The 25,587-nt window shown below is 41.0% G+C and overlaps 1 protein-coding gene and 1 long non-coding RNA gene across 2 annotated transcripts in view; one reads left to right on the top strand and one right to left on the bottom strand.

The window, feature by feature from the left end:
• The window catches only part of zswim6 (zinc finger, SWIM-type containing 6), a 38,871-nt gene extending 19,221 nt beyond the window's left edge, over positions 1-19,650 (bottom strand). Inside the window, exon 1 of the mRNA XM_065965507.1 lies at positions 19,210-19,650. Within this exon, the coding sequence (XP_065821579.1) occupies positions 19,210-19,627 (418 nt within the window). The 5' untranslated portion in view covers positions 19,628-19,650. The remainder of the gene's footprint in view (positions 1-19,209) is intronic.
• Positions 19,651-19,719: 69 nt separating this feature from the next.
• On the top strand, positions 19,720-25,007 carry LOC136183169 (uncharacterized). Its single transcript, XR_010669004.1, has 2 exons — positions 19,720-19,851; positions 21,990-25,007. It is a non-coding gene; the product is annotated as an uncharacterized lncRNA (long non-coding RNA).
• The last annotated feature ends 580 nt before the right edge of the window (positions 25,008-25,587 follow it).

A 25,587-nucleotide genomic window follows, 5' to 3' on the forward strand; every position in this document is an offset into this window, starting at 1 on the left:
TTCAGTGGGTCACAAACATGTAACTGGAAAAAAAAAACACTTCAAAAAGTCTGTGAAGCGCTCTTACAACATGTTGGTTTTGTTCCTTCTCTTAGTTCAGTCACATGTTTCGTAACATCTGAGGTCCAAACTGCACAATTTTTCATTCAATAAATCTGATTAGTTAAAAAAAAAAAAAAAAATGTTCTAGAGCTGTGAAATCAATGAAAGCACTGATTTGGTGTCATGTAGGTTTAAGAGCAAATAAATACACCCTCAACAGAAAGATCTTTAGCCTCTAGAGAGCATGTGTACACAATGTGTAAACATGAAACATTATCACATTTGAAGTTGATATTTGGAGCTTTTTCCTGTTAAGTGAATCCTTATATTTATCAGTTACTTTGTGTTTGTGTTCACCGAATCGTTTGTCTGACATTCCGTCCGTTTCAGTTTTGTTTTTGAGCTCTCGTAGTTCTCAAAATATTGGTTTATGAAAAAGGTGAAAAGCTTCACATTGTTTAGCAGCTAGTTTCTATAACCGTCTGTTTAATGTTTAGTAGGAGCTTCTTCTATCTCTAAAAACAGCCGTCTTCCGTGGTCAAATATCACATATCTATCCCTAAAAATGTAAAGATAGATCTAAGAAAGGTATCGGCTGATATATCGGTATCAACCCCAAAAATCCCATATCGGTCAGGCCCTAGAAAAAAGGTATGAGAAAGACACACAGAGAGAAAGATTCAGGGAGACCCCAAACATTAGCGTTTCCTTTTCATTTCCCTTCCACAACACCTTTAGAGTTTGCCCTTCCTCTGAACACCTCCACCCTCTGACAGGGAGACAGGATCAGTTTTCCACAAGCAGAGAGAGCACTTATTGTGTGAACCCTATGGCCCTTGCACACATTTAAACCTATATGTGTGTAAAATATAAACAGAGAGGCAGATTTCAATGATAGCTTTAAACTTCAACTGGTATTACTGTAAGGTACGTGAGGGTCTGACAGGAAAACAAGCACAAATACTTTCTGATGTGAGGAGGGGGATGTTTAATCTACTTATGACAAGTGAGCTCTTTTCTTCCATTTTAGCAACAACATCAACACAAAAGCATGCAAGTGTGGAAAGTTGGATGTGGGAGTTGGTGAGAATATTGTGTCAAACCAGAGGGGACAAAGATGACTGCGCAGCAAAAATGTCACCATCAAAATCCTTCCATACTGACGAAAAAGTATAGTGAGAGAGAGAGAGTGAGTCAAACATGTTCCTGACTGGGTTAGTGGGTTAGCAGTGGAAAACAGATGGTGTCAGAGCTGATTAAAACAACAAGAGTTTATCATGTGTGTGGGTACTTTTAGCAGAGCGGTTGTCTGTTCTGTTTCTATAGAGAACACGCCGTTTTTTCAGATCTAAAAACAAACGCAGTGATGGAACAAAAAGTGTTTTAACCAGATGTGGTGAGTACAAGAATGAAGAAATACTACATGACAAAAGTCATGTGTCGAATATAAATAATGTAGTTTTAAGAGCCTCTTTTTTTTTAAAACTTTTAAAGAGATTATATTTTACAGTACAGTCGAATGTTTAATAACACCTCAGGCACACGTCTGTGAGTTTTGGTGTCTGTGTGAAGTTGTGATCAGGAATAGGTTTTAGTCCTTCATCATCCAGCACAGAGAACACAAATAAAATATAATGTCTTCTTTGAGATGATAAACATAGTTGGGGGATGCCTCAGCATACATTTTTTATTCAAAGTGCAAAAAGATAAATGATTAATGTGCACAAAAGTACTCATAATGATATGTATATTTCATAGACGCTATAATGTACCATTTAACAACATTATATTCTTTTTTTAGTGACCTGAATATCGGAACTTTTTATGTACAACTTATTGATCATAATTCATTAACTCAAAACTAACTTATTGCTTTCATATGACGATAGTTATAACTACTTAAATATTTAATACTTACCTACTACAATAATAAACTGACTTATACCTACCTTCATCTGCCTTACTAACTTTTTTATTACTTGCTTTAAGACAATGTTTACAAATGAAGAATTCTGTTGACCAATGTGTTTTCATGAGTGATGTCATAAAGTTTTGGTTTTGTTCTTGTGTCCATGGCTATAGCATAAGAAAGTATGTCACCTATTCAATACTACAACTCAACATGACTACATTTCAATTCTAACAATAGGTATATATATGTTAAGTATTTGTGTTATGAATCTCAATTTGGTGAGTAACTTAAGCAATTTCAACGTACATCATATACTGTGTGTCTCTCAGCAATATAAAGAATAAAGTAGCACAAAGTAGCATTAGCATTTAGAATACATGTGGCTTATATAAACCTATATATTCAGTAGTTTATGACTTTAATGTACACCAGTTCTAGCCATATCTTTCATTTCATCATGTGTGACTATGTGTAGTCATGGGTTCACTTGTTATTGACGGTTCCACCCTCACTTATGATAAAAGCTGTGAAATGAAGCAGGTGAGCGTGATCAAAAACATGTATTAACCAATAATCTGTAATTCTAAATAGTGTGCCTCTTACATTTTTTTTAATGCTTAGTGAGTTTGACTAACAACGGAAAGTTTGCACACAAACTATATGAGTTGTGTTATCCACCCTGGAACATTAGCTGGGAGATTTGATTTCCACTTTGCACAAATGTTCTCATATATGTAGCACATAAACATGCACGCACACACATACACACTCACTACACAGCTGACACATTTCAGACTGCTGGTGCAGGAAAGCTTCAAACAGAGGTGTTTAATGGCTGCGTGATACCGAGCAGAGCGACAACAGAAAAAGAGAGACGACATCCGAGACTGAAACAGAAAAACATGTGTGCAGCTGTTCTCACTCTACATACACACTGAAATGCACAACCACACATCCACTTCCTGTGACTGTCTTTTTAAAACACACACACACACGATAAAAAAATGTAGGGTGTTCTCCCATTACGAAGCCCTGTCCCGGTCACGCCTGCCCCACAGCTGAACTGCTGACGTCACAGAAAGAGAGAGAGAGTGACTCAAGGAAGAGGAGGAGGAGGCTGTGCTGGAAAAATCGGTATGCCCTCAGCTGAGTGTGTGAGGCAGTGTGTGTGTGTGTGTGTGTGTGTGCACATGCAGGAGGGTTGGCTTGGCAGTGGGCCAAAGCCCTGAGCTCAGCATTCAGTAATTCACTTCCTCTCAGTGTGTCTGCGCCCCACAGCTTGCATAATACAGCTCTGTGCAGAATAGCAACCAAACTTAACTCCTTCACTCCCAACAAAGAGTGACTCCAGAGTTCAACAGAGTTGAGCGAGTGAAATTTAAAGCTCTGGCATCACAAGGCGGAGGCTTTTATGTGTCGATGTATCCGGCCAATTTAGACTCGAGTTGGATCAACGCACCCAGACTCAATCCAGAGTTTGATGCTAAACTAGGCTCTGTGTATTCCATAGCTTAGCTTAGCATAAAGACTGATCATGAATGGAAACAGCTAGCCTAGCATCACAACAATTGTCAGGGAAATTAAATAGGTCGAAACATTACTTGCTGTTAAATAATGTGCGATAGCTTTACAAGTGAGCTTTAATGGGCCAACCGATTCCATCTTTTTCCACATTACGCCAGCGAATGTACGCCAATAAGCATATTGTTACACATAGATTATTGGCACTAAGTGTGTGTATGGATTAAATAATTGATTCATGTTTTTGTTTTTTTTGTAAAACTGCCACTTTTTACCTGCTGGAGTTGGCATTATTGTCACAGTCATGAGCCAACTGAAAACCCAACAGAACAGGATTAAACAGGCTCAGTAATCCCCTGACACAACAATTCCACCTTTACTTTGTACATTTATAAGGACACTAAAACACTGTAAAATGTAAATTGTATATGATAGGAAATGGAAAGTATTTAATATAGTTGTTAATTGAATCTGAGACATTTTAATAACATCTATGGCCCTTTTTGGAAAAACTATACTTCAATGGTTTCATGCGACTTTGGAGACCTTCAGATACTCTCAATACCCTTGGCTGGAAACCGAGGTTTAACACTTCGCTCCCAATTAAGCCCCAGGTAGTTGACTTAAGCTGTCTCTATAGGATTCAGAGAGGAGGACGTCTCAGAGAGAGAGGAGGGGGTCAACAGGGGAATGGGGGGGGGTTGGTGTTTTTGTGGTTGAAAACAAAGCCTTAATGTTAGCCTGTGAAAGCGGTAACTCCGCTCCCTACAGGGTTCATTCTGAGGAGACCTTCATCATGCTCGAGGCTGTGAGCATCATTGCTAACTAAAACTGTGGCTGCAGGGGGTCATTCTCAGCTATAAAGGCCACAAGTCTACATTTAACAGGACTCTTAACATACAAAAGAAAGACAAGCCGACCTCCCTAAACTCCTGCACACACCACATTTGGCCATTCAGGCAGCTCGGCCCCCAAAGTGCACCCGTCAGGCGCAAGTGGGAGCTGCTCAGCTTAGGTGAGCATTGTGTTGTGTGTGAGCACTTCTGATGACAATGGGGAAGCTAATCTTTCGCCTGTCGGGATGCAGAAACACCTCTGGGGCTGCAGAATGGAGAAGTAAACAACCAATCAATACTCAAAGTGCACTGATAACCATCTGTCCTTAATGTCTGTTCCAGATCGGCTTCCCATTACACTCAGAAGTTTATGGTGCCGTTAGCCTGGAAACAAGATGAGTCTGCAAGCTGATGTTTTTGTTTGCTCTGATGCATCTGGTTCCCCTCTGGTCCAGAAAGGACTTCCTTCTCACCTGATGTTGTCAACCACTGTTTTTTTTTTTTTTTTTAAATACAGAGTTGGTTTGAAACAATGTAGCTTCTGCTGACGTAGCATCATCTCCTCCTTAGTGTTAAATTAACTAGCCTTTAAATTGTTGTATGTAAAAAAATGTTAGTAAGGGATACAAAATCAAGTCAGGCTTAACATCTGTGTTTTACAAAACACATTTTTTGAAATGAGCTATCTAGCATAGCAGCTAATTTAAAATAAGCCTGGAAACTGTCAAGCTACTTGTCAGTGCTAACGAGCTATAGGAGCAAGCCGCTAACAGAGTAGGCTTACTGTGTCAGGGGAAAGGGGGGGGGGGTTTAAAAGTGTGCGTGTTATGAGGAGCTGAAGGATGCACCTCCATGCACACTCAGATGAGGGTTATAGTTAGTTAGTTAGAGTTTTCTGCTTCTTCATTGAGTTTAGCAGATGCTTTATACGCTCATAAAATATCAAAACTTCAATTGAATACACAATGAAGACCTGCTGAAATGTATCAGCTCTGTCGGGGGGGAAAAAAAAAAACAGGCCACCTTTAGCATTCATAAGAAGTGCTAACAGTCTCATCACTCAGACAAGCGAAAATCTTTCCCAGCAAAAGCCGCTGAAGATGCTTTCTATGGCTTCCATTAAACCATTTCTAAAAAAGAGACAACTCAGGCTGCAGTGAGCCCTGTCTGGAGGAAACTGGGACCTCCCTGAAATGACACACTATTGTGGAGTATAGATGGACAAAACCTGTGCAATCCCACCAGCATATTAACGTCAATGTGTCCTCACTCCGATGGTCATCTGAGGGTTTCGCGTCAAGCTTCTAACGGGACAGAAGAGGATTTCCCCCTCTCTCTGTCTCTCCCCATTTAAGAGCATTGGTTTGAGTGCTGTCTGTGTTCAGAGAAATTCATTTGTTTATCCTCTGAGGTCCATCAGCAGGCCAGCCAGAGCCTCTCCTCTCCTCTCCAAATGCATTTGTTCCTACCCCAGAGATACAGCAGAGTCTCTATAGAGATCCTCACGAGCTCAGGAATCCCAAAAAGATATAAATAAAAGACAATACACGTTTATTTAACATTCCAGCCAATATGGGAATATCCTCTGATTTGGATCTGTATGTCGATAACTTTTTTTTTTTTTTATGTTAAATTTGAAGCAGGATATTGTTCACTTAGCACGAAGACTGGAAGCTTTGGGAAACAGCTAGACAATAAGACCCCTCTGGAGGCACTTTAGACTTTCATTAATTCAAAAGGTTTTATCCCATTTGCTCTGAAACATGGGGTCATAGTTTGTGGCTGAACTAATTCCTGTTCAGATGCAGTCACTCCTGTTGAGCTGTTAGACAAGTTGTACAAATTTACACAAATGGACAGATAAGAAAACCCTGCACGACACATGTCAGTCTGCTGTTCTGCACACGCACACACACACACACACACACACACACACACACACACACACACACACACACACACACACACACACACACACACACACACACACACACACACACACACACACACACACACACACACACACACACACACACACACACACACACACACACACACACACACACACACACACACACACACACACACACACACACACACACACACACACACACACACACACACACACACACACACACACACACGACCTTCCCTTCACGAGCACAGCAGTTGTTTCCTTGAGGTCAGAAACAGTTTGACCACAAGAGTGCGTGTGGGTTAAAAGTCAGCGTCCGTCTGTTGAAACTGATGTTGAAGAACCTGTACAAAGTTCAAATGATATCTGTAATTTCAAAAACCACTACGTAAACCTTGTGTATTTTAAATGAAAAGGTGCATTTGTGACCTAGTTAGTTACACACAAAACGTAACTGAAGCAGAGCTGCATTAAGCGTCTGAGCAGAAATAATGACTTTACCGCAGATGTGAAATGAAAACCCCATTATATCTGACAGGGCCAACCACTTCCAGCAGGTGAATTTTCATATCGCTACTTTTACATATCAACATGAATACATGAAAATGTGTGAACCACAAAATGCAGACTTACTTTATGCAGACGCTCAGCATCTTACTGGTAAATTATAACCTGAATTTGTTCTTCAAATGTGGTTTCAGTAAACCGTGAGGTTACAATGTTGTAATCAGGCTGAAATAATGATTCAACTATCATTCAACCAATATGGTTAATTTGATGCATCTCCTCACAGGATGCAGTTGACTATGAATATGCTGCTGTTGAGCAGGTATTTGCGTCAGGACTCAGGGTTTACAGCCAGCCTTTGTCGACTCATTAGAAATCTAATTAAGTGCACATGATTTAAATGTGTGTATCGGTGTGTTGAACAACTAGCCTGACGACATTATCTGGGTTTGTCTTTGTCTATGACAGCCGTTTAACTGTCAGTGACGTAAGAACAGCGAGAGGAGTAAGAGGAGGAGGTGGAGGAAGAGGAGGAGGTGGAGGAAGAGGAGCCGCCCCCCCCATGCTGTCAAAACAGGATGCAGGTCACACTGTGTCATGGCCGTTCATCAAACCAGAATTACAAACCCATAGCCTGGTTTCTGTTTTGGCTAAACAGTTGATAAAGCTCTGCCTGTCAGAGGAAACAGCTCTGACAGTCACACAGCAGGTGTGACTGGACTGACTGATAAACACAATCATCCTTATCCCTTCTCCTCCACATCAGTCGCTGTGCATGGGGATTTTAGTTTCAGTTGGCTTGTTCCCTCCAACCAAACAGCCAGAGCTGCCTTTGTGTTCATTGGGTCCCAACCTTTGCTATGACTTGGCGTAAAAATGATCATTATTGGAGAACACTATTCCTCCTTGTTTCATTTGGATGGAGACTAAAAATGATCAATGAGGTAGAGTATTTTACAAAAGTACTGAATTTAACTTTAAATTCAAAATGATTCACCTAAGTATTTTTTATTTATTTATTTTATATTGTTTTATTTTATCTATTTATAGTTCCATCTCACATCTAAACTACATAGCTATTACTTTCACTAGCTTTAACAGGTGATATTAACAACAATTTTTGGATTTTGAAAATGGAAAAAAAAAACAAAAAAAAAAGAAACTGGCGAATTCAAGACTTTGAGTTTTCTGTTGTATCTTTTATCACTAGGAACACAGATTCAAACAAGTCTTATCCCCGAGACTTTTCAGATTGACTTTTATCAACAGGATTTGTGTATCAAATGTTTTTCTTTCCTCTACACTAAAGCATTAAACATTGATGCACTGAACCAGTGTCATTTGACTTTGAGTTTGCATGTAGGACTTGAAATCATATTCTCTCATCAGCTTCACTCACACACATTCATCTGATCACCGCTCTCTCTCTCTCGCTCTCTCTCATTGCCTCGCCCTGTATAAAGTGCATTAAAGCTCAGTGGGTACAGTTTCTCGTCGACATCACTCTGACATTACTCATATGTAACAGATGAAAACAATGAGTCAACCTGTAGCCGCATGCTGAACATAACCCTGTCAGTGTAGAAACATACCGGATGGGTCTGCAGGGCTTGTGGGAGCTTGTGTTGTCTCTAAGGTGTGTGAGAGTGAGATTTGAGGAGCAGGTTCTTCAAAAGCAGTTAAGAGCTGAGTCATGTACAATTAGATATTATAATTCTCAACTGAATTTTTAATGTTAATGTCGGTTTTGACTATCATGGAGTACACTGCTCAGTCTGTAGGAAAACATTTATGTAGTAGTCTGTTGCTCTGGAGTATTATACCCATAAAGAAAATAACATTTTCCTTTTTTTTTTTGGCTTTGACTCGAAGATATGTTCAACTTAAAGTTGAGGGAAATGTTTATGAACAGTTCATTTTCTTTGTCCTCTGTCACCAATGGAATAAAAAAGGTCAAAGCGTACGCTAAGGGTACATTTTCATGTGAGGCAATACGACAATTTCAACAGTTTGCCTTCAAGGGTTTTCCGACAATGAACCCATTATCAAATAGTTTCAGGATGTGCCTTAAAACCAGGTTCTGCTTGTCTAAACTTCATCACGTTGTACCTGTTGGAGCTTCAAGGCAGTCACTCAAAACACAGCTACGCACCTGTGAGTCAGTGAAGGTCGGTGAAAAGGCCTGCAGCTACGGTTGGACCAGGAAAACGAGCTCATTTGGTTGTTATTTCAGATACAGACAGCGACACAAAGGCGGAGCATGCAAAGAGACTGAATTATAGACTGAAACCAAAGGAGATCCTCTTGTGTAGAGCTGAGGCACGAGGGCAGGAAGTGAATGGTTACAGGTCCCATGACAACACTACTAGGGGGCAAGCAGGGGGTTTATGTTGTTTAACACACGCGCTGTGCACTTGGTGATTTGGCTAAACAAACTCTACGCTGGTTTCTCTCCCTCAGACAAGCTCAGGCGTATAGTTACTGAGAGCAGACGGCAAGAGTGTTATCTGGCAGAGCAGGTTCACATGCAGCAGGGAGGCTGAAAATGTCTTTGTTCAAATGTACACGAAAGAAATGAATGATACTCTTTACACTGCAAGACATCTGTCCGTATAACACCTTAATCTTTCAGGTGAGCAACTGTGTTTTCAAAAAGACGCTCACAAGCTAGGCTACATGCCACGTAGCTTCATCATCCAGCAGTTTGACATTTCAGATGCACCCACTGTGTTGTTGAATGTTTATTTCAACCACTGACCTGTTGCTAACAATCAAAGTTACCCAGTCTCCATTCAGATGATGACGCTAGCCAGCCAACCTAGCTAATTGTTAGCTGGCTGATGTATCCGGGTAATATTGTTACAGAAAATTGCATCACTTAAATTATTACAGAAAGGAAAGAGAAAATCTGTTTGCAGACTGCTTGTCATGTGGCCAGTAATAAAGATGTCAAAGGTGGTTAGGTTTGTACATGAAAATAGAAAGCTAAGCTAACTAGCCGTTATTAGGAAAGATTTTGCTAATGTGTTTACTGACTGCTACTTTCTGAGTATATTATTTCATAAACCAATGAGTTAATAAATAGCTAAGCTTTGTTTGCGTCTGTCCCGCACTACAGGAGGTAGGATGGTTAGCTAGTTTTGGCATATTTCTCCCTCAAGGGTCTAATTGTAAATGGTAAATGGACTTGGGCTTCTTGTATAGCCCCTTTCTGACTACTCAAATAAGACTGAAGCGCTTTTACACCGCAGGTCACAGCTATCCATTCACAGACTGATGGCAGAGGTTGCTATGTATACAAGTGACCATCAGAAGTAACTATCTCATTCGTACACCACAGAGGAAGCAGTGGAAGCAACTCAGAGGTAAGTGTCTTGCCCAAAGACACATCGGACATGTGGCTGCAGGAGCTGGGGATCGAACGCCCGACCTTCCAGTTGTGAGACAACTGACTCAACCAATAGTCGCCCCATGACGTCATTAACTGCTCTAGAAGTCTGTTTGTATTTGTTTTAAGAGGTAGCAGGCTACAGGAACATTTATAGTGACTTGAAAAGAGGAAGCTAGTTTGCCTTTGTTTGCACTGATTACAACTAACTGCTGAGTAAGTTACACCTCTCACACACACACACACACACACACACACACACACACACGTGTCTGGCCAGTTAGCATTTCCTGTCTGTAATTCATGGGTTCAGTAAAAAAAAAAAAAAAAGAAAAGTGGGAGCCAGAAGCTCACCAGCTCGGTATTTATTTGACAACTGGCTTGGTTTGCTCCCAAAGCTTGTAAGAAGAAAAGCTCCAACAACCAAATGTACATGACCTTTTCATTAGGAAATAGAAGACAGACAGAGTTAGTAATTGGCTGATAAAAAAAAGTGGAGCTCTTTAAAGCTGAAGGGTAGAATACTCATTCAGTTGGCACCACTCAACACACACACACACACACACACACACACACCTTAGTAAACAGTGTTATGTCATTTTATTTAAAAGGCCTTTTATTCATGAGAATCAAAACAAAAAAGGAAAAGATCAAGAGTCGGCGGTTCGGTGGGAATGACCTCAGAAACTCGCTCACCGAGCTCATATGCTTGAAATGCTTGGAGCAATTCACCTGTTATTAACTGAAGAGCTCTGTTTGCAGAGCTGTGGAGGTCCGAAGGGCACTCCTCTCCGGAGACCCCACCCCCCACCACCCTACCCATGAGGCCCAGGGCTCCCAGGAGGCAAGGACAGCGGCAAGCTTTGATTTTGCGGCGATAGCAGATAAGGTGAAGGTGGATAGAAAAAAACTTGAAAGAGTGCCGCCAGAGAAGAGAGACCACTCTGCAGTTTGAGTAGGAAAGGTGCATCTAGAGCCAAAACCATCGGTCAGCCTAGAGAAGATCATTGATCAAACTACTGAACTCTATCAACATCTGGGGCATTCCCTTCTTTTCTTCACCTTTTTTCATAAATCGAGGAATAATTTTTGTCAGTTAAACTTGTCACTAAGCTCAAGAAAACGTTTGTATTGCTTGTTTTTTAATCAGACAGCCAAAGTCAAGAGGTTTTCAGTTTATCATTTTTGACTAAATAAACACCTTCATGGGGTTTTTATGTGCATCAATAAAAACCATCATTGTTTGCTCAATTCTTAATAAAAGCTCAATTCTTAATAAAAGCTGTCTTAAAAAAACACCAGAACAGAAACAGTATTTATTTTTTTGCCGTCTATGAAGTTCAACATTGATTTAATTACCCTCCAATTACGCATTTTTAAAAAAATGCGTAATTTAACATACGTCTAGGTTTTTGTATTTTTGTGAGAAATTTAATGTTTGAAGATGGAAATGGTGACGCACATTCCTCGCCTTACATTTTTTTTATGTTTTGGTACAATGGTTTTTCATTTCATGGAACTAGTCATGAGAATAATTTGCCGATGAATCAAATTTTTGATTTCTTTTGCAACAGCAATGTTATAAAGTGTTGCAGAAGAAGCACGATGGGAACAAAACAGCATACATCCAGCTGATCGAGGGCGGACAGAGGTAAACTAGTTACTCCCCTCCTCCATCCTCTGTCCTCCTTCTCGGACGCCTCTCCTCTCCGTCGAGTTGAAGGTTAATGATGAAGAGATACGGCGGAGGAATACAGATCAGGGAGACATGAAGGATGTGGAGGGGCTGCTAAAGCAGCTTAGAGAAGCTGTGGTAAGATTGCAAGCAAATTAAAACCAAGAAAAAAAACAAAATAAAGAATAAAAATGATCGTACTAACTCACTCAATCCCACATGCGACACCCTACTGCTTGAAATATGCACAACACAGTATGTGGATTTAATCGCTGCTGAAAATAATTGTCAACAAATTCATAGATTTTTCTTTTCCAAAGAGATGCTAGAGATTTTATTTTATTTTTTATCATTGCTGAGCCTTTTAAGAAAATACAACTACATATTTTGGAGCGTTTTAGAGATTTTTATCTTCAGAGTTGACCAAAAGGCTTTGAAGCTGAGAGCCACAAACAGAGGAAAGAAGAATCTCCACTGAAAATATAGAAGTGTATTTGTGCATCAATGGGTGATATTAACTTCTTATTCTTCTTCTGTGTAGAACAGGAACAGAAAAAAAAAAATCCCACCACATTCCTCTTTGTGTCTGACACTGACCCAGAAAATACCTGGGCAGAACTCCAAGACTTCAACCAGCAAAAACAGAAAAGCTCATGATCCGGTTAGAAACCTCTGCCTCTGAAAGCATTCACCTTGACTGAATGAGTCCTTAATTTTTTCAATGTTTGGTCACTGTAGCATAAAACCATTTTTCAACATGGCAGCTTTTCCCGATGACTGGTCTCTGGGAAATCAAGCCCGAGTGTTTCGCCCACCGCAGCTCCAATAAAAATTGATCTTACAGAGCAGAAGAAGCATATTGAAGTGCTATGCATACACCATTAATGCAGATCAACATGCTACAAGGCCGAGGGAGGTGTGTGTGCGTGCTCTCTCTCCCTCTTCATACTTACAAAGCTTTGCATCATTCAATAGGTGTACGCCGATTCATTGATTCTTCATAAAATTGCAGATGAGAGAGCGAGGCAGCAGTAATCACTGTTTACATGAGGCCTGAGGCTTCATGTAGGTATCTGTGTGTGTGTGTGTGTGTGAGATAAGACAAAGTGGGCTTTGATGTTCTAAGCTTGAGTTTGATTTCAATAAAGAATGCTGACTTTAGCAGTAAAGTGTGTATGTACAGTATCACAGAATCAGCGATTAAATTAAAGCTGCATTAATCCATATTTTACATTTTATAAATCAGAAATTACTATTTGAAAGAGTTCATTAAACCCACGGGGAATTATCAGCTTAGCTTGTAGCTTTTTTGTGAGTTAAGCTCTTTTTTCTTTTTTTTTTTTTGGGCTGCCTGACCCAGAATTTTACTCGGTTTGACTCTAACAGCTCTGTAAGCATCCCGTGTCACCTGGAGCAAGCAGCTATCGAGCTGACGTCGCCCATTGTTTCATGGATTATACTGTTCTGAATTCTTAAGTTTAGCATTTTGGCTGATGACAATTTAGGTGTGAGGTTGGAGAGCCAACTATCTCGAGTGAGTGGGCGGGGGTGTTGATGTTTATATCCTGTGACCGGGTGCGCTACCACTCTCTGCGCACATAATTAAACCGCTGTATTAAGTTTTCTGTTCCCCAGGATGTTTTGCTGAGACTGTGGCTCTGACTACACGTATATTTGATACCAAGGCCCATATTCCCATTATAGTGTTGTATAGTGGACCCGTCCACCACTTCAGCATAGGGCTGCTGCTGTAACCGCAAAAAATGAATTACCAGGGTAAAAACAAGCCAACCGTGGTGAACCACCGCAATGGCCGTGACCGCACCTGAAGTCACTTCACCCCTTCTAATGTTCAGACGTGCATAAAGGCAACTACACTGCGGTATTTTTACTACAGAAGGACTTGATTGTTGAGCTTTAACTTGTGACAATGCCGTACATCAAGATACACATATTTGTATCTTTTACTTTAAGGTCAGAGTGTTTCTTTCATGACAGCAGATTGAAAGTGTGTAAGCGTGACAGCAGAGGGAGTAATGCTGCCCCTCGCTGAATGGTCACACAACCACAGCGTTCTTCTTTCAGGGCTGAGCTGGTACAGTTTTAGTCATACGGTCTCATTCCAGAGATGACAGAAGTTCACCACAGACGCTTGGTGAGATTTCTCTGTGTGGTGACAGTTTGCCCAGCTGACAGAAGAACCAAAACCAACGCCTGAGCACGGAAGACAGTCCAAGAGAGCCTCTCCAGTGTCACCATGACGAAATGTGAAGAAAACTGCAGATACACAGGAGTCTGTGGACGTGCTGCCAGGCCTCAGTGACAGCAGACATCGGCTCTCTCTCTCTGTTTCTGTGAGCAAACGGGACTGTGACAGACTTCGGGGCTCAGTCTTGAATTCTGCACTTCAGTGAACAAAATGAGAGAAATGTGGATGCAGACTACGTGATCAAAATGTCAGGCCGTAGCTTGGATTGGTTCAAGGATTGAGGGTTTGGCTGTATTCTCTTGAGCCACAAACCTTGAAAAAATAGATTAAAAAATAACCAAAATTTTAAAATTCAACCGATTTTGGAAGCAAATCTGGTTCAAATCATTTCTGCTTTGAAAAAAATAAATAAAAAAATCACTAGAATGATTTGTTGATTCTCCAAATATTTGGCAAATGTGTTTGAATTCAATCCACGAGTCATCAAATTGAATTATGGTGGCAGCTATAACAAACAGATACACCCAAAAGATTTATTATTATTGTTTATACAATTTATGGGGCGTTTGTGGCACACACACACAAAAAAAACCCAGTTAATTTAATGCCAGCATGGGCTGCAGCTCCATCTAAATCTTGACAGAGTAGACTGGATAGGGGCGTGGATTAAGCTCGGTCAGTAGAGCAGGCGCCCCATGTGTACAGAGGCAAAGTCCTCAAGGCACTGGGCGCTGGGCGCTGGTTTTAACTACCTACCTTTGACCGTTTAGTGCATGTCGCCCCAACTCTTTCTTTGCCATGTTTTTGAACCCCTCTGAATTGGGGAAAATGTTGAATCCCTGCGTCAGCTGCATGCTGTTATTTGCTCCATCTGACGCCTAACCCATAGCGGGGTGACGGGCATATACAATAACAACATTGAAATAATTCATATTTTCACTGATGGTTATTTTTGGTTTCATAACCAGTTAAAAACTCCTCACAGGGAGAAAAGGCCAACAAGATCAACTTGAAAAAAAAACAACAACAACATATAATATAAAGCCATGTGTCATACGGAAAAATGTATAAAAGTATGATCATTCTGAAAGGCACATTCTGCAGTCATTTAAGCAGGGTTATGATGTCAACAGATGTCCCAGTGTGTGATTATACATTGTGTCACAAGGTTGTGGAAGCACAAGTTCACAAAATATTAACAAACAGCATGAGCTTCACATACACACTCAGAAACGCACACACACACACACACAAACACAGCAGTGTTCTGACCTGCAGGCTCCTCCGTTCACACACACACACACACACACACACACACTTTTGTCCAGGTCCTGTTACTTTCATCATGTCCACTTACAGATTGAACCACTTCCCCTCACCCACCCTCGGTGCATTTTAAATTGCAGACGAAGGGTAACGGGGGAATTATCCCAACCTGAATTGTCTATTTATAAAGGGGCTAATGAATGCAAAAAGCAGAGTGATTATTAATGCAAGTTGAGAAAATTGAACCCTTAAAGATGTATGGCTTTGTAGCCTGTATGAGCTGTGGGTCACAGCTCTCTGGTAACTGCTGACTGTGTTGATAAGTGGGTCAAATCAGTGAGTGGGTCACACAACAAAAACTGACTTCCTGGTGTTTTCAAAACAGTTGTATACACCTTTCCTTCCTAACCTCAAACAGGTTTCATCTGCCTACTCTCCGACCCCACGCAAGCAAGTTGTCACACTGAGGCTTTAGAAGTTATGGATTTATAAGAAATTAGTCTAAAAACACAACAAATATGGGGAATTTAATAGACTGAAATGATATGTTGAGCTTCATTCTAGGGTCTTTCATCCCTCTCTCAGCAGAGTGAGTACGAAGAGGAAAGAGCGAGGGGGGGGATTGACATCCTCCAATTCCAGCGTATTAGCAGAATTGACTTCCATATGACCTTTGACCTTCACAGAAAATGGAAGCATATGTGTAAGAGATAAAACACAAAGAGAAGGTTGTATGAGGTTTTTTCATGTCTGAACTTGACCTCCTTTGAAGGGTCCAAGGCTTTACTGTGGCCTTTAGGCAACAAGCATATGACAGCACATATAGAAGCCATGTTTGTTCTTACTGAGATAAATATGATGGTGCACATATATGTTTGCACGATTGTTAAGTTCTTTAGTTCATTCGTAATTTGTGTCCACTGTGTGCTTGTTCAACTTTGTGTGCCTGATAAGTGTTTTTCCTATGACTGAATGTTCACAATACATTTGTTACAACTGCAGCTCTGTTTTTGGCTCCCCAACTTTTTAAAATATATATATTTTTTTAATTGTGCTAAATTTGGCTATCCATGCTCATTGCTGCTGTAATCTTAGAATGTTTGAACTTACAAATTAACCCATTTAAATTTCAACATCACACTTGAAGCTTAACATGATGTACTGGATGTTTTATTCCCTTAAGGTTTTTTTTTTGTGCTTTTAATATTGATTGCACAGAAATAAAAAAGCAGCAGATTTCCTCTTATTTTAAGCATTAAGCAGGAAAAGTCTTTAAATGTAATGCGCACGATCAGTGAGTTTGACTTTCCTTCTGATGAGGAACTTACTGAAAGGTTGAAGGAAATTTAAATGACTCATTGCACAGATAGCAACAATACATAACCAGTTAGTAAAGGAGTACACTCACTAGGTTGGAGCTTACGTTTTGCATCTTTTATGAGTTTTGTCAGGATTTTCTTATTAAAAGATTCTTGTGAGGATTGTCTTCGCAGTTCTTGAAAAATCTCCACCTCAAAGAAACTGCCGATTATCCATTAAAAGTCAAAACCCCAGAAATGCTCCGTTTGCTGCGATGCAAGATGGAAAAAAAAAACTGGAACAATCTAATGATCGGTGTTTTTGCTTCAGAAACAGTTTGAGCGGCTGATTGATTTTCTGAAAAAAACTCGTCTCGTCTGCCCGTCTTCTCACCTCTGGTCACTTCTTTATTGTTTGATATTAAACTGCCTACAGCTTGGAGCACACTTTCTTTAGTATTCCACCTTGCGGCTCAACTTCATCCTTCCAAATATGATGCTTACTACCACAGAGGGAATAAAGACTCCACCGGTATATAAACTATAGAAGCTGCAGCAGTATTTACTATGGTTCACAATAAGAAAAAAAAATGGCTTCCTTTATCTCGGCACTGATTAACAGTGAGGGTTTATTGTGGAGTGAGGGGGGTCTATGCAGAAAATGTGTGCCAATTCATTTCCTGAAGGTGTCCTGCGAGAAAAAAAAAAAAACTCCCTCTTCTGGTACAGCCCACACATGAGGAGATTACATCTTTTATTTATCACTAGACTCTGTTTTTCCAGCAAATTCCAGACTTGGGTGCAATCAGCCAAGAAAGAAACCCTCCCTCTATGTGTGTTTGTGTTACTATTATTCCTCTTTGTAAGCATGTAGATCGAGCCCCTCTCCGCTCTCTGCCATAACAACCTAGATTATTTTTTCTCCCCCTGCAGAAAACATTTCTTAATATCTGGGAATATATAGGGCTCTTCTTCTTTTTTTTTTTTTTTTTTAGCAGGACAGAGGCTGGTGTGTGTCTGTGTGTGTGTTGGGAGTGTGTATTCCCTGTGGCCCCCCTCACAAAGCCCACTGCATCCTTTTAAAAGTGGGGGGTAGGTCGTGCTGAAACTCAAGTGTTCAGATTGTATTACTATTCAAATTAAGCATGCAGAGTAATGGGATTACAGGGCTGTGAGAAGGTGGACTCACAGGTGACAGACACAATCAAAGAGTCCCAAATGTTTAAGTGAGCTATCTCGAATGCTTCTGTGATTGCAGACACACACACACACACACACACACAAAAAAAAAAAAAGAGAGACCTCGAACCTGAACCGATTGGCTGTGGATGGTGTGAATCGTGGGCCCATTTAAAAAGAATACGCTTCCTCCTTCTGAATCTCCTCTACTTAACAAGGGAGTGAAAAGATGCTTTTGTTTGTGTTCCCCTTTCAGAGGCGACGGGAAGCTTGAAAGACACAAATGAACATGAAAATGGGAACAAAGTGCCAAACTCACAATAGGAATGCCAGACATTTCATATGTGTGCTGGCTGGGTATTCAAATCTAGAAGACCGGGGCCAAAGCACGTTCAAAATGGTAAGAGAATTACAAGTTAAATGGCATAAAATCAGATGTTATTTGAGGGGGAGGAAAGTTGTCACGCACTAGCTGTCAGCTCAGCGAGCGTGTGTATTTGTTCCTGTTTCACTTAGAAAGAAAATCTATCTACTGCACAAAACATAACAGTAGTGACCATAAACGCAACTGCTTTACATAGTCAGTTAGCGACAAGTATGACTTGAAGTGCTTTCCAAATAGTTTCCATCAGCACAATGTGTTCCAGGATAAATCTAATCAAAAGACACAACGTGTCTATTATCAATTGTGTCGCACAGAACAACTTATTCAAATGCAATGCATGTCAGTTGAGACCCAACCCAACACTGTTTGAGCACTTCCCTTATTAGTCAATACTTTTATGTAAGCATTTAAAAATAGTGTTTAAAAGGACAGGCACGTGAGAGTCAGCATTAAATGACAGAATTAAGATAATGTGTATGTCTCCAAATGAATTTAAAGACACGTCAGCTCCGTTGATTCAATGTTTTTGCTCTAATAAAACACGGATGGGGTAGTTTAAGTGCTTTCTGATGACTTGACGAGATCTAAAACCGGCTCTAATGTCTCGTAGATATGTGTCCACTTTCCTAAAGCCAGTAGCGAACGGTTGATATTTTTATTTCTAAGGGTTTCAAGGTTTGGGGTGAGATGTGGGGTAATAAGTGAATCCCTCTTTTGTTATTGCCACGGCTTGATTTTTCAACACAATTAATGGATTTTTTTTTTTGTCTTTATGCGCTGTGTTTCACATTCAAACTAGCCTCGAGCAAAAAAAAAAAAAAAGGATTTAAATGCCCCCAGTCACACATTCCCATTCATGCACACAGCAGATTTAAAGCCCCATTGTAGCCTCTCCTCTGCCGCCTGACCGCATCCCCCCTTTGTTGTCAAGCCCTATCACTTTAAATACCCACATCTCCAGAGTAACTTACATATCAATGTTTGGGTTTCTTTGTGTTTCTGGTTGTTAATTGTGAGGGGATGCGATGTATTTCGGTTCATTTTTTTTTTTTAACCCGGTTTGTCTCATCACTCACCGACTTGCAGTACGTTGTCCACGCAGCCACTCTCCAGCAGAGCGATGCCCCGTCGGAACGGTAGCCGCGTCTCGTCGCTGCTCTCCCCGCTGCTTCCGATCTCCTCCCCGGTGTTGAACGACGAGTACATACATATCTCACGCTCGCTCCTCGGAAAAGACCAATAAACGATCCGCCTCTGGACGGGCTCCGGGATTCGCTCGAAACGCTCCTCGACCCGTTGAAAAGGCCACTTCTCCGCCACTTTTCTCGCCGCGATGTCCAGCAAAGACTCCGGGTTCTGGGTTTTACTCGATTCGGTGGAAGCCGAGGCTCCGCACGGTGCCCCCGCGGCCCGCTGTCCTTGCTTACATGTTGAATTGTATCCCTGTCGACAGCAGAGCCGCTTGGCCGGGGGCTGCTGTACGCGCTCCGCCATGATAGCTCCACTTTAACGGCGACGGAGGAAGTCAACGCACCATATGAACGGGATAGGGAAGGGAAAAAAGGTTACCCACGGTTTGATTCTTGGCCGTGTATGGCCAAATCATCCTTTTATGGAAACACGGGGGCGGAGCTTCTCCGGGCTTGTCATACCCCTTTGTTGACAAATTGAGAGAGGCGGGGCCTGACCCGGAGTGATGGGAATTCCGGCTCTTTTCAGTGAGTCACATCTTTTGGCCCGGTTCAGCAGTATGAGCCAGCTCTTTCTGTTTTAAATTGGCTTGTCATTTTGTGCCAATTCTTTTTTATTTGATTTTGCAAACTAAAGCAATGTGGTTACCTAGGCTATTATTACAAGTGTATAATAAAAAAACACTTTATTTTTATTTGATTACAACGACTCATAACCTCCAGAATAGCATGATTTAACCTATGTTGGCATAAAACCCTCAGGTTAGAATAGGCTCATCAAACTTAAAAATTATATTTGTTGATTAGCCAGATTCAATATTTCAGTTGCATGAAATGCATGATTCATATCAATTCATAAAAATATATAGTAATAATGATTTAAAAGTCAGATCAAGCCTTCCAGATTTTAATGTTAATAATGAGACAGATACCTCTCAACAGACACAAAGTGTATTTAATATCTGTGATGTAACATTAATATGACAAATTATATTATAAATTCAAAATGCTTTAAAAAAAGCAACGAATATGCTATAACACAGAGGAACAATAAGGATAGGATAGGATAAAACTTTATTGATCCCCAGAGGGGAAATTCGGGCGTTACAACAGCACAGACAAAAAAGCTCAAAAATACACATTAAACAGAATAGATAAGATAAATACAAATAAAAGTGGGTATATACAGTACAAAATGAATGATGACGTTAACTGGGGGGAATTGAGAATTGAGACAGTATTTGCAGAGAATGACAAGATAAAGTGACAAGTGATGATGGCTTGGTATGATAAATAGCAGCATGTAATGTAAACAGCAGACAACAGAGGCAGTGTTGTACAATAAGCTCTAAATCGAACGCATCTAACAATGGCGCCACCCCCTTAATTATGACTTTTCACTTCTTAAAAAGGAGAAATAAAGAATTAAGCTGTTGCAGCAAGTCAGATCCCCTCGATCATTTTCAGGAGCCGGCTCAGTGAGCCAACTCGTTCTTGACTTGCCCACCACTGGCTCAGTGCTAAAACAGGACTGGAGGGCGGAATTCCCGCATGGCAGCTCTTTAATCCTGTGTGAGCCTCGTTTTGTTGCTAAAAAGAAGACGCATTTGATAAAAACCGAAGATTTGTCGCGACCTTCTTCGCTCCTAGTGTGTGCCCGTTTCCATGTGCTACATATTAAGAGACCGGGCGTTCTGCTTTGTTAGGCGTGAAAGCAGAAAAGCCGGACTCAGTAATGAGGCCTGTCAACACCGGAGCCTCGTGGTTCAGTGGGGGAGGGGTAGTGAACGCAGCACCGCCCCCTGTGACGTTTAAGGCCCGCTGGAATGTGGGTTTGTTTAAAGGAAACACAGCTTGATGTGGGACTAAAGCACATTAAAGAAATACCTCTGTTGATAAAAGACAGTGTTGACAAAAAAATGGTAATCTTATTGTAATGATACACAAAGGCCTATTAAAAGTAGCCCTTTTGAGAGCTATCAGGTTACTTAAATAAAGAACACTGAAAAAGTAGTGCTTTAACAAAACCTGGGTCAGAAGCAGGTTGCAGGGGTAACTAGGGACGTAGTGTAGGTTATATAACTCATCATCAGTAGGGCACAGGTGTATTATTGGGATAAGGGGTTTCTTCACTAAGCGCTTACCCTTCCATTAGGGCATAAGTACCTTGTGTTTTTTTTTCAATTCCTGAAATAGTAGCATTTGCAACCTCTTGGTTCGTATATCTCAGTCAATGTGGCCATTGTCATCTTGTATGTTATTTTGCCAGAAGTGAACATGTATGGAACCAAGAGTAGAGCAGAAGTGCAGCCAGAGACTATAACAAATGCAGTCCATATCCAAATTGAATTAATTAGTGGGCTAAATGGAAAAGAAAAAGTTAATCAGCAAGGTGACAAATGCAAACAGATAATTGGAAGTTAGGGTTGACATTTAAACATTACAGGGCCAGACATAGTTTTTGTTCCATATTTGAAATGTATGAACAACTATCAAAAAGGCACGAGCCAAAAACACATCCAAGGGGTTAAGTGCAGTGACTGACTTATCCAAGGAGAGCTCTAGCATACAGCAGGGTCACCCGTCTGTGAAAGCGGCCGCACTCATAATTTTATACTGGATATCCTATAACTAGGTGATTTATTTAAAATTCTTCCTCCCCACAGTTGCAGACGTCCCACATAATGAAGTCCTTTCACTGGCAGCTGCTCCATCTCCTCAGACACCAGGTCCACCATGTGCAGGAGCCACTGCAGTTTGAGTACTAGGCAAAGGTGGTCGTAGAAGATGCCATTCTCTATCGGCTACACAGGGCTTACTCTCAAATGGACAATGGGGGAGGTGTGGTGAGAATCATGGACGTTAATTTCTCAAGCACCTTTAACACCATCCACCCTCTCATACTCAGAGATGAGCTGACAGAGATGAGGGTTGGATGGATTACAGACTTACAGAGAAACCAAACATATGTCAGGTTGAAGGACTGCCCATCTGACACTGTGGCTAGCAACACCTGAGCACCACAGGGGACTATGCTCTCCCCTGTCTTGTTCACTCTGTATAACTCTGACTTCCAGTATAACTCCAAGCTCTGCCACATGCAGAAATACACTGATAGTTGGTTGTTGTCAGGGATGGACATGAGGGGGAGTAAGTGAGCCTGGTTGAGGACTTTGTGACGTTGTGCAGGTCGAAACATCTGCAGCTGAACACCTCCAACACCAAGGAGATGATGTTGAACTTCTAAAGGAACATGCCACATCTACAACCTGTTTCCATCAAAGTGGGGGCAATGTGGAGGTGGTCAGGAGCTATGGATATCTAGGGCTGCAGATGGATGACAGGCTGGACTGCTCACCAAACATGGACACTAAAGGACAGAGCTGTCTGTACTTCCTATAGGAACGCAGGGGTCCCTCAACATCTGCCAAAGCGGCTGCAGATGTTTTGCCAATCTCCTCATGTATGCTGTGGTATACTGGTGAGGAAGCAACAGGAACAAGGATGCAGCACAATGGACAGACATGGTGAGGAAGGCTGGCTCTGTGGCGGTCCCAGAGCTGGACTCTCTGGTGACGGTGGCAGAGAGAAGGACTCTGGACGAACAGTTTTTAATCCTTGATACCACTCACCACCTCAAAAAGTTGATTTCTGCTGGGAAATTGAGCATTTCGGCATGGGGCTGTATAGAGATTGTCCTTTGCGATAAAGCCTTGAATGGCCACTGAAGGAACTGCAGTTTTTCATAATTCCATGTTTGCTACATTTTTGTCACTGGAGGCTGCCACTTGTTTGGAGTAAAGAGCTGAAGTTGGAGTATTAAATACTGTGATACTGCTGGGGGGATTTTGGCTCTGGTTTGATTTTCTAAAGCCAATGACACATTTACTAGCTTTTTTTTTACCAGACAGATGTTTTCTCTATGGTTTGGTTGGGGCGTTTTGGTTTCTGTGGATAGTGTATTGGAGTTTGTACAATTTGTTAAAACTTTTATTTTGCTTCAGGAAACACGGTTGGTGAGAGAAATGAGACTAAATTATAAAAAGTAGCTAGAAAGCCTTGTGATGATCCTCTGTGAGTTCCTTTTAGATTACCCAAAGTTGTCTGATTCAGTGTTAATTCGAGCCCGATTGATTAATGGAGCTAATCTGGTCTCACTGGTGTGTTACAGCCTGAGGGTACACTAAATTGAAAAAGTGACGTAGACACCGTTAAACTGAATTCTATCCTGGAAAGTTAATGTGCCGGGATATGGTTTAACAAATGCAGAAATGTTAGGTTGACGAATGAGTAGGAACTAAAACTTGAACCCCAGCCTTGAAAAACGGCCACGAATCATTTTATGTGTAACATTAGTCTCTCTCAAATCAGACATTTAACTGGTTCGATTTGAGTCTTTATTTTGGCTTTTGTTCCCCAACTAAATGGTCAGGTAAACTGAAAAAATATTTCTAAAGGCATTCACTATTGGAGCACTGGATTGTAACAAAAGCCAAGGCTGAAACATAAAGCTTTTTTTTCCGGCAACATCCAATTCACACATTTGGAACACAAACACTTAGATACTGTCATTACCAGCAGCAGCCTCAGCATAGGATGTTTGTCCCCCTTTGATCAGCGTTGAGGGAATACTTAAGTCCTGATTTCAAACATCTCTATTGATGCATAAACTCAGATTTTGTCACTGTAATGACTTTATCTGTCGTTTCTCCTCCATGTTGTCTTCTCTCAGCTACAGTACCACCTGCTGCTGCTGCAGGACAGAGTGATCAGCGGCCTCATTTCAGCACATTGCTCCATGCTGCGTAAATGATTTAGGCCCCCTGGTTGAAAATCTTTACTGTTGTCTCATTTTCCCCCGCAGACGATGCAGTTGAAGCGCAGTAATGACTGAGCCTATTCGCTCAGCGTGCTGGAAACAGCAGGAGGTCTGAGAGAGGAAGACAGACACAACACACTGCAATGAAAAAGCCACAGACACGTTCCAATAACTCAGTTTATATTCATTTCGTATAGGCCTTTCTTTCACTATATTACATTTAAATTTCAGATGCTCATTATGTAAATAAGGTTCTTATCTTTTTCTTCGCTGACAGTGCACACATTTCACCAGGACACCTCGTTCATTGTTGGAGGCTGCTGCTGTTTTTTCATTGTTTTAGATTTTAGCATGTTTTTATTTTATAACAGAGCGATACAATAGAAAAACAATATATGTCCAAATGAGTGTTCCAATTGCACTAAGAAATAAAAATTGTCCTGACAAACACCTGAAAACACATCTCATATGACCATGCAGTACTCAGTGATTAGCTTTCCAGTGTGGAGGCTAACAGAATGAGTGTTGTTATTGTCAGTCTGTACTAAAAATAGTGACATTTATCTCAAATCAGAAGAGATCATTTTAGGCAAATGTATCCAAAAGCAAACTTATGTCTGCGGTCCCTGGAGCAGGCACACACAGAACTTGCCACTGCTGCCAAATGTTGCAAAATTCTTGCTCATGGTGTTTTGGGTCAAAAAAAAAAAAAAGAACGGCTCTTTTTGTAAAGAGTCCCCAAATATATTTTGTTATGATTTGACGCTATGTGAATGGAATTTGTGGATTGATGTCTATATATATAAAACTACCATGACATTGAAATATCCCTTAACTGTACTGTTGGTTTCTTACGTAGTTGCACGATTAACTCCTGTAATTTGTTATCCATGCTGAATTAAGTGCTCCTGTTTTCTCAGGGTTCAATTAAGAACGCAACAAATTAGAGAAGGACGCATCAAAACTGATGAGTCTTGATAAGGAAGTTAATTTGAGCATCTGCACCATCACTTTTAAAAGTTACATGTTCTGCAGTGAGGTGTTGCGTATTAAAATTCTTCCACAATTTAAACAGACAGTAGCCTCCTTTACCTTGCTTGGCCTTACTCCTATTTGACGCTGCTGTCAATGTCAATGTCAGAGGTTTAATGGTGGGGCAAAGACGTTCCGGCGTTGAGCTGGCATCAGAAACAGATACGTAAAGGCTTAACACTAAAACGCCAGCAAGGCAAAACAGCGGTGTGTGAGTATAGTGTATGCATCCCAACCATGGACTGTAAATATGAATGGACTAAGCCTGAGTGACGTCAGCCATCTGTAACGGCAGAGGGCTAAAGTGGCTCATCGGCAGCAGCCGCCATACTGGAAATGCTGTCTCACCCTGACTTTCAGTCAACATAACAACAGGCTGACAGCTGGAGCTGAGGCAGGTTTTAACCCTTACA

This window comes from Labrus bergylta, chromosome 17 (assembly GCF_963930695.1).
Source record: "Labrus bergylta chromosome 17, fLabBer1.1, whole genome shotgun sequence".
Lineage (NCBI taxonomy): Eukaryota > Metazoa > Chordata > Actinopteri > Labriformes > Labridae > Labrus > Labrus bergylta.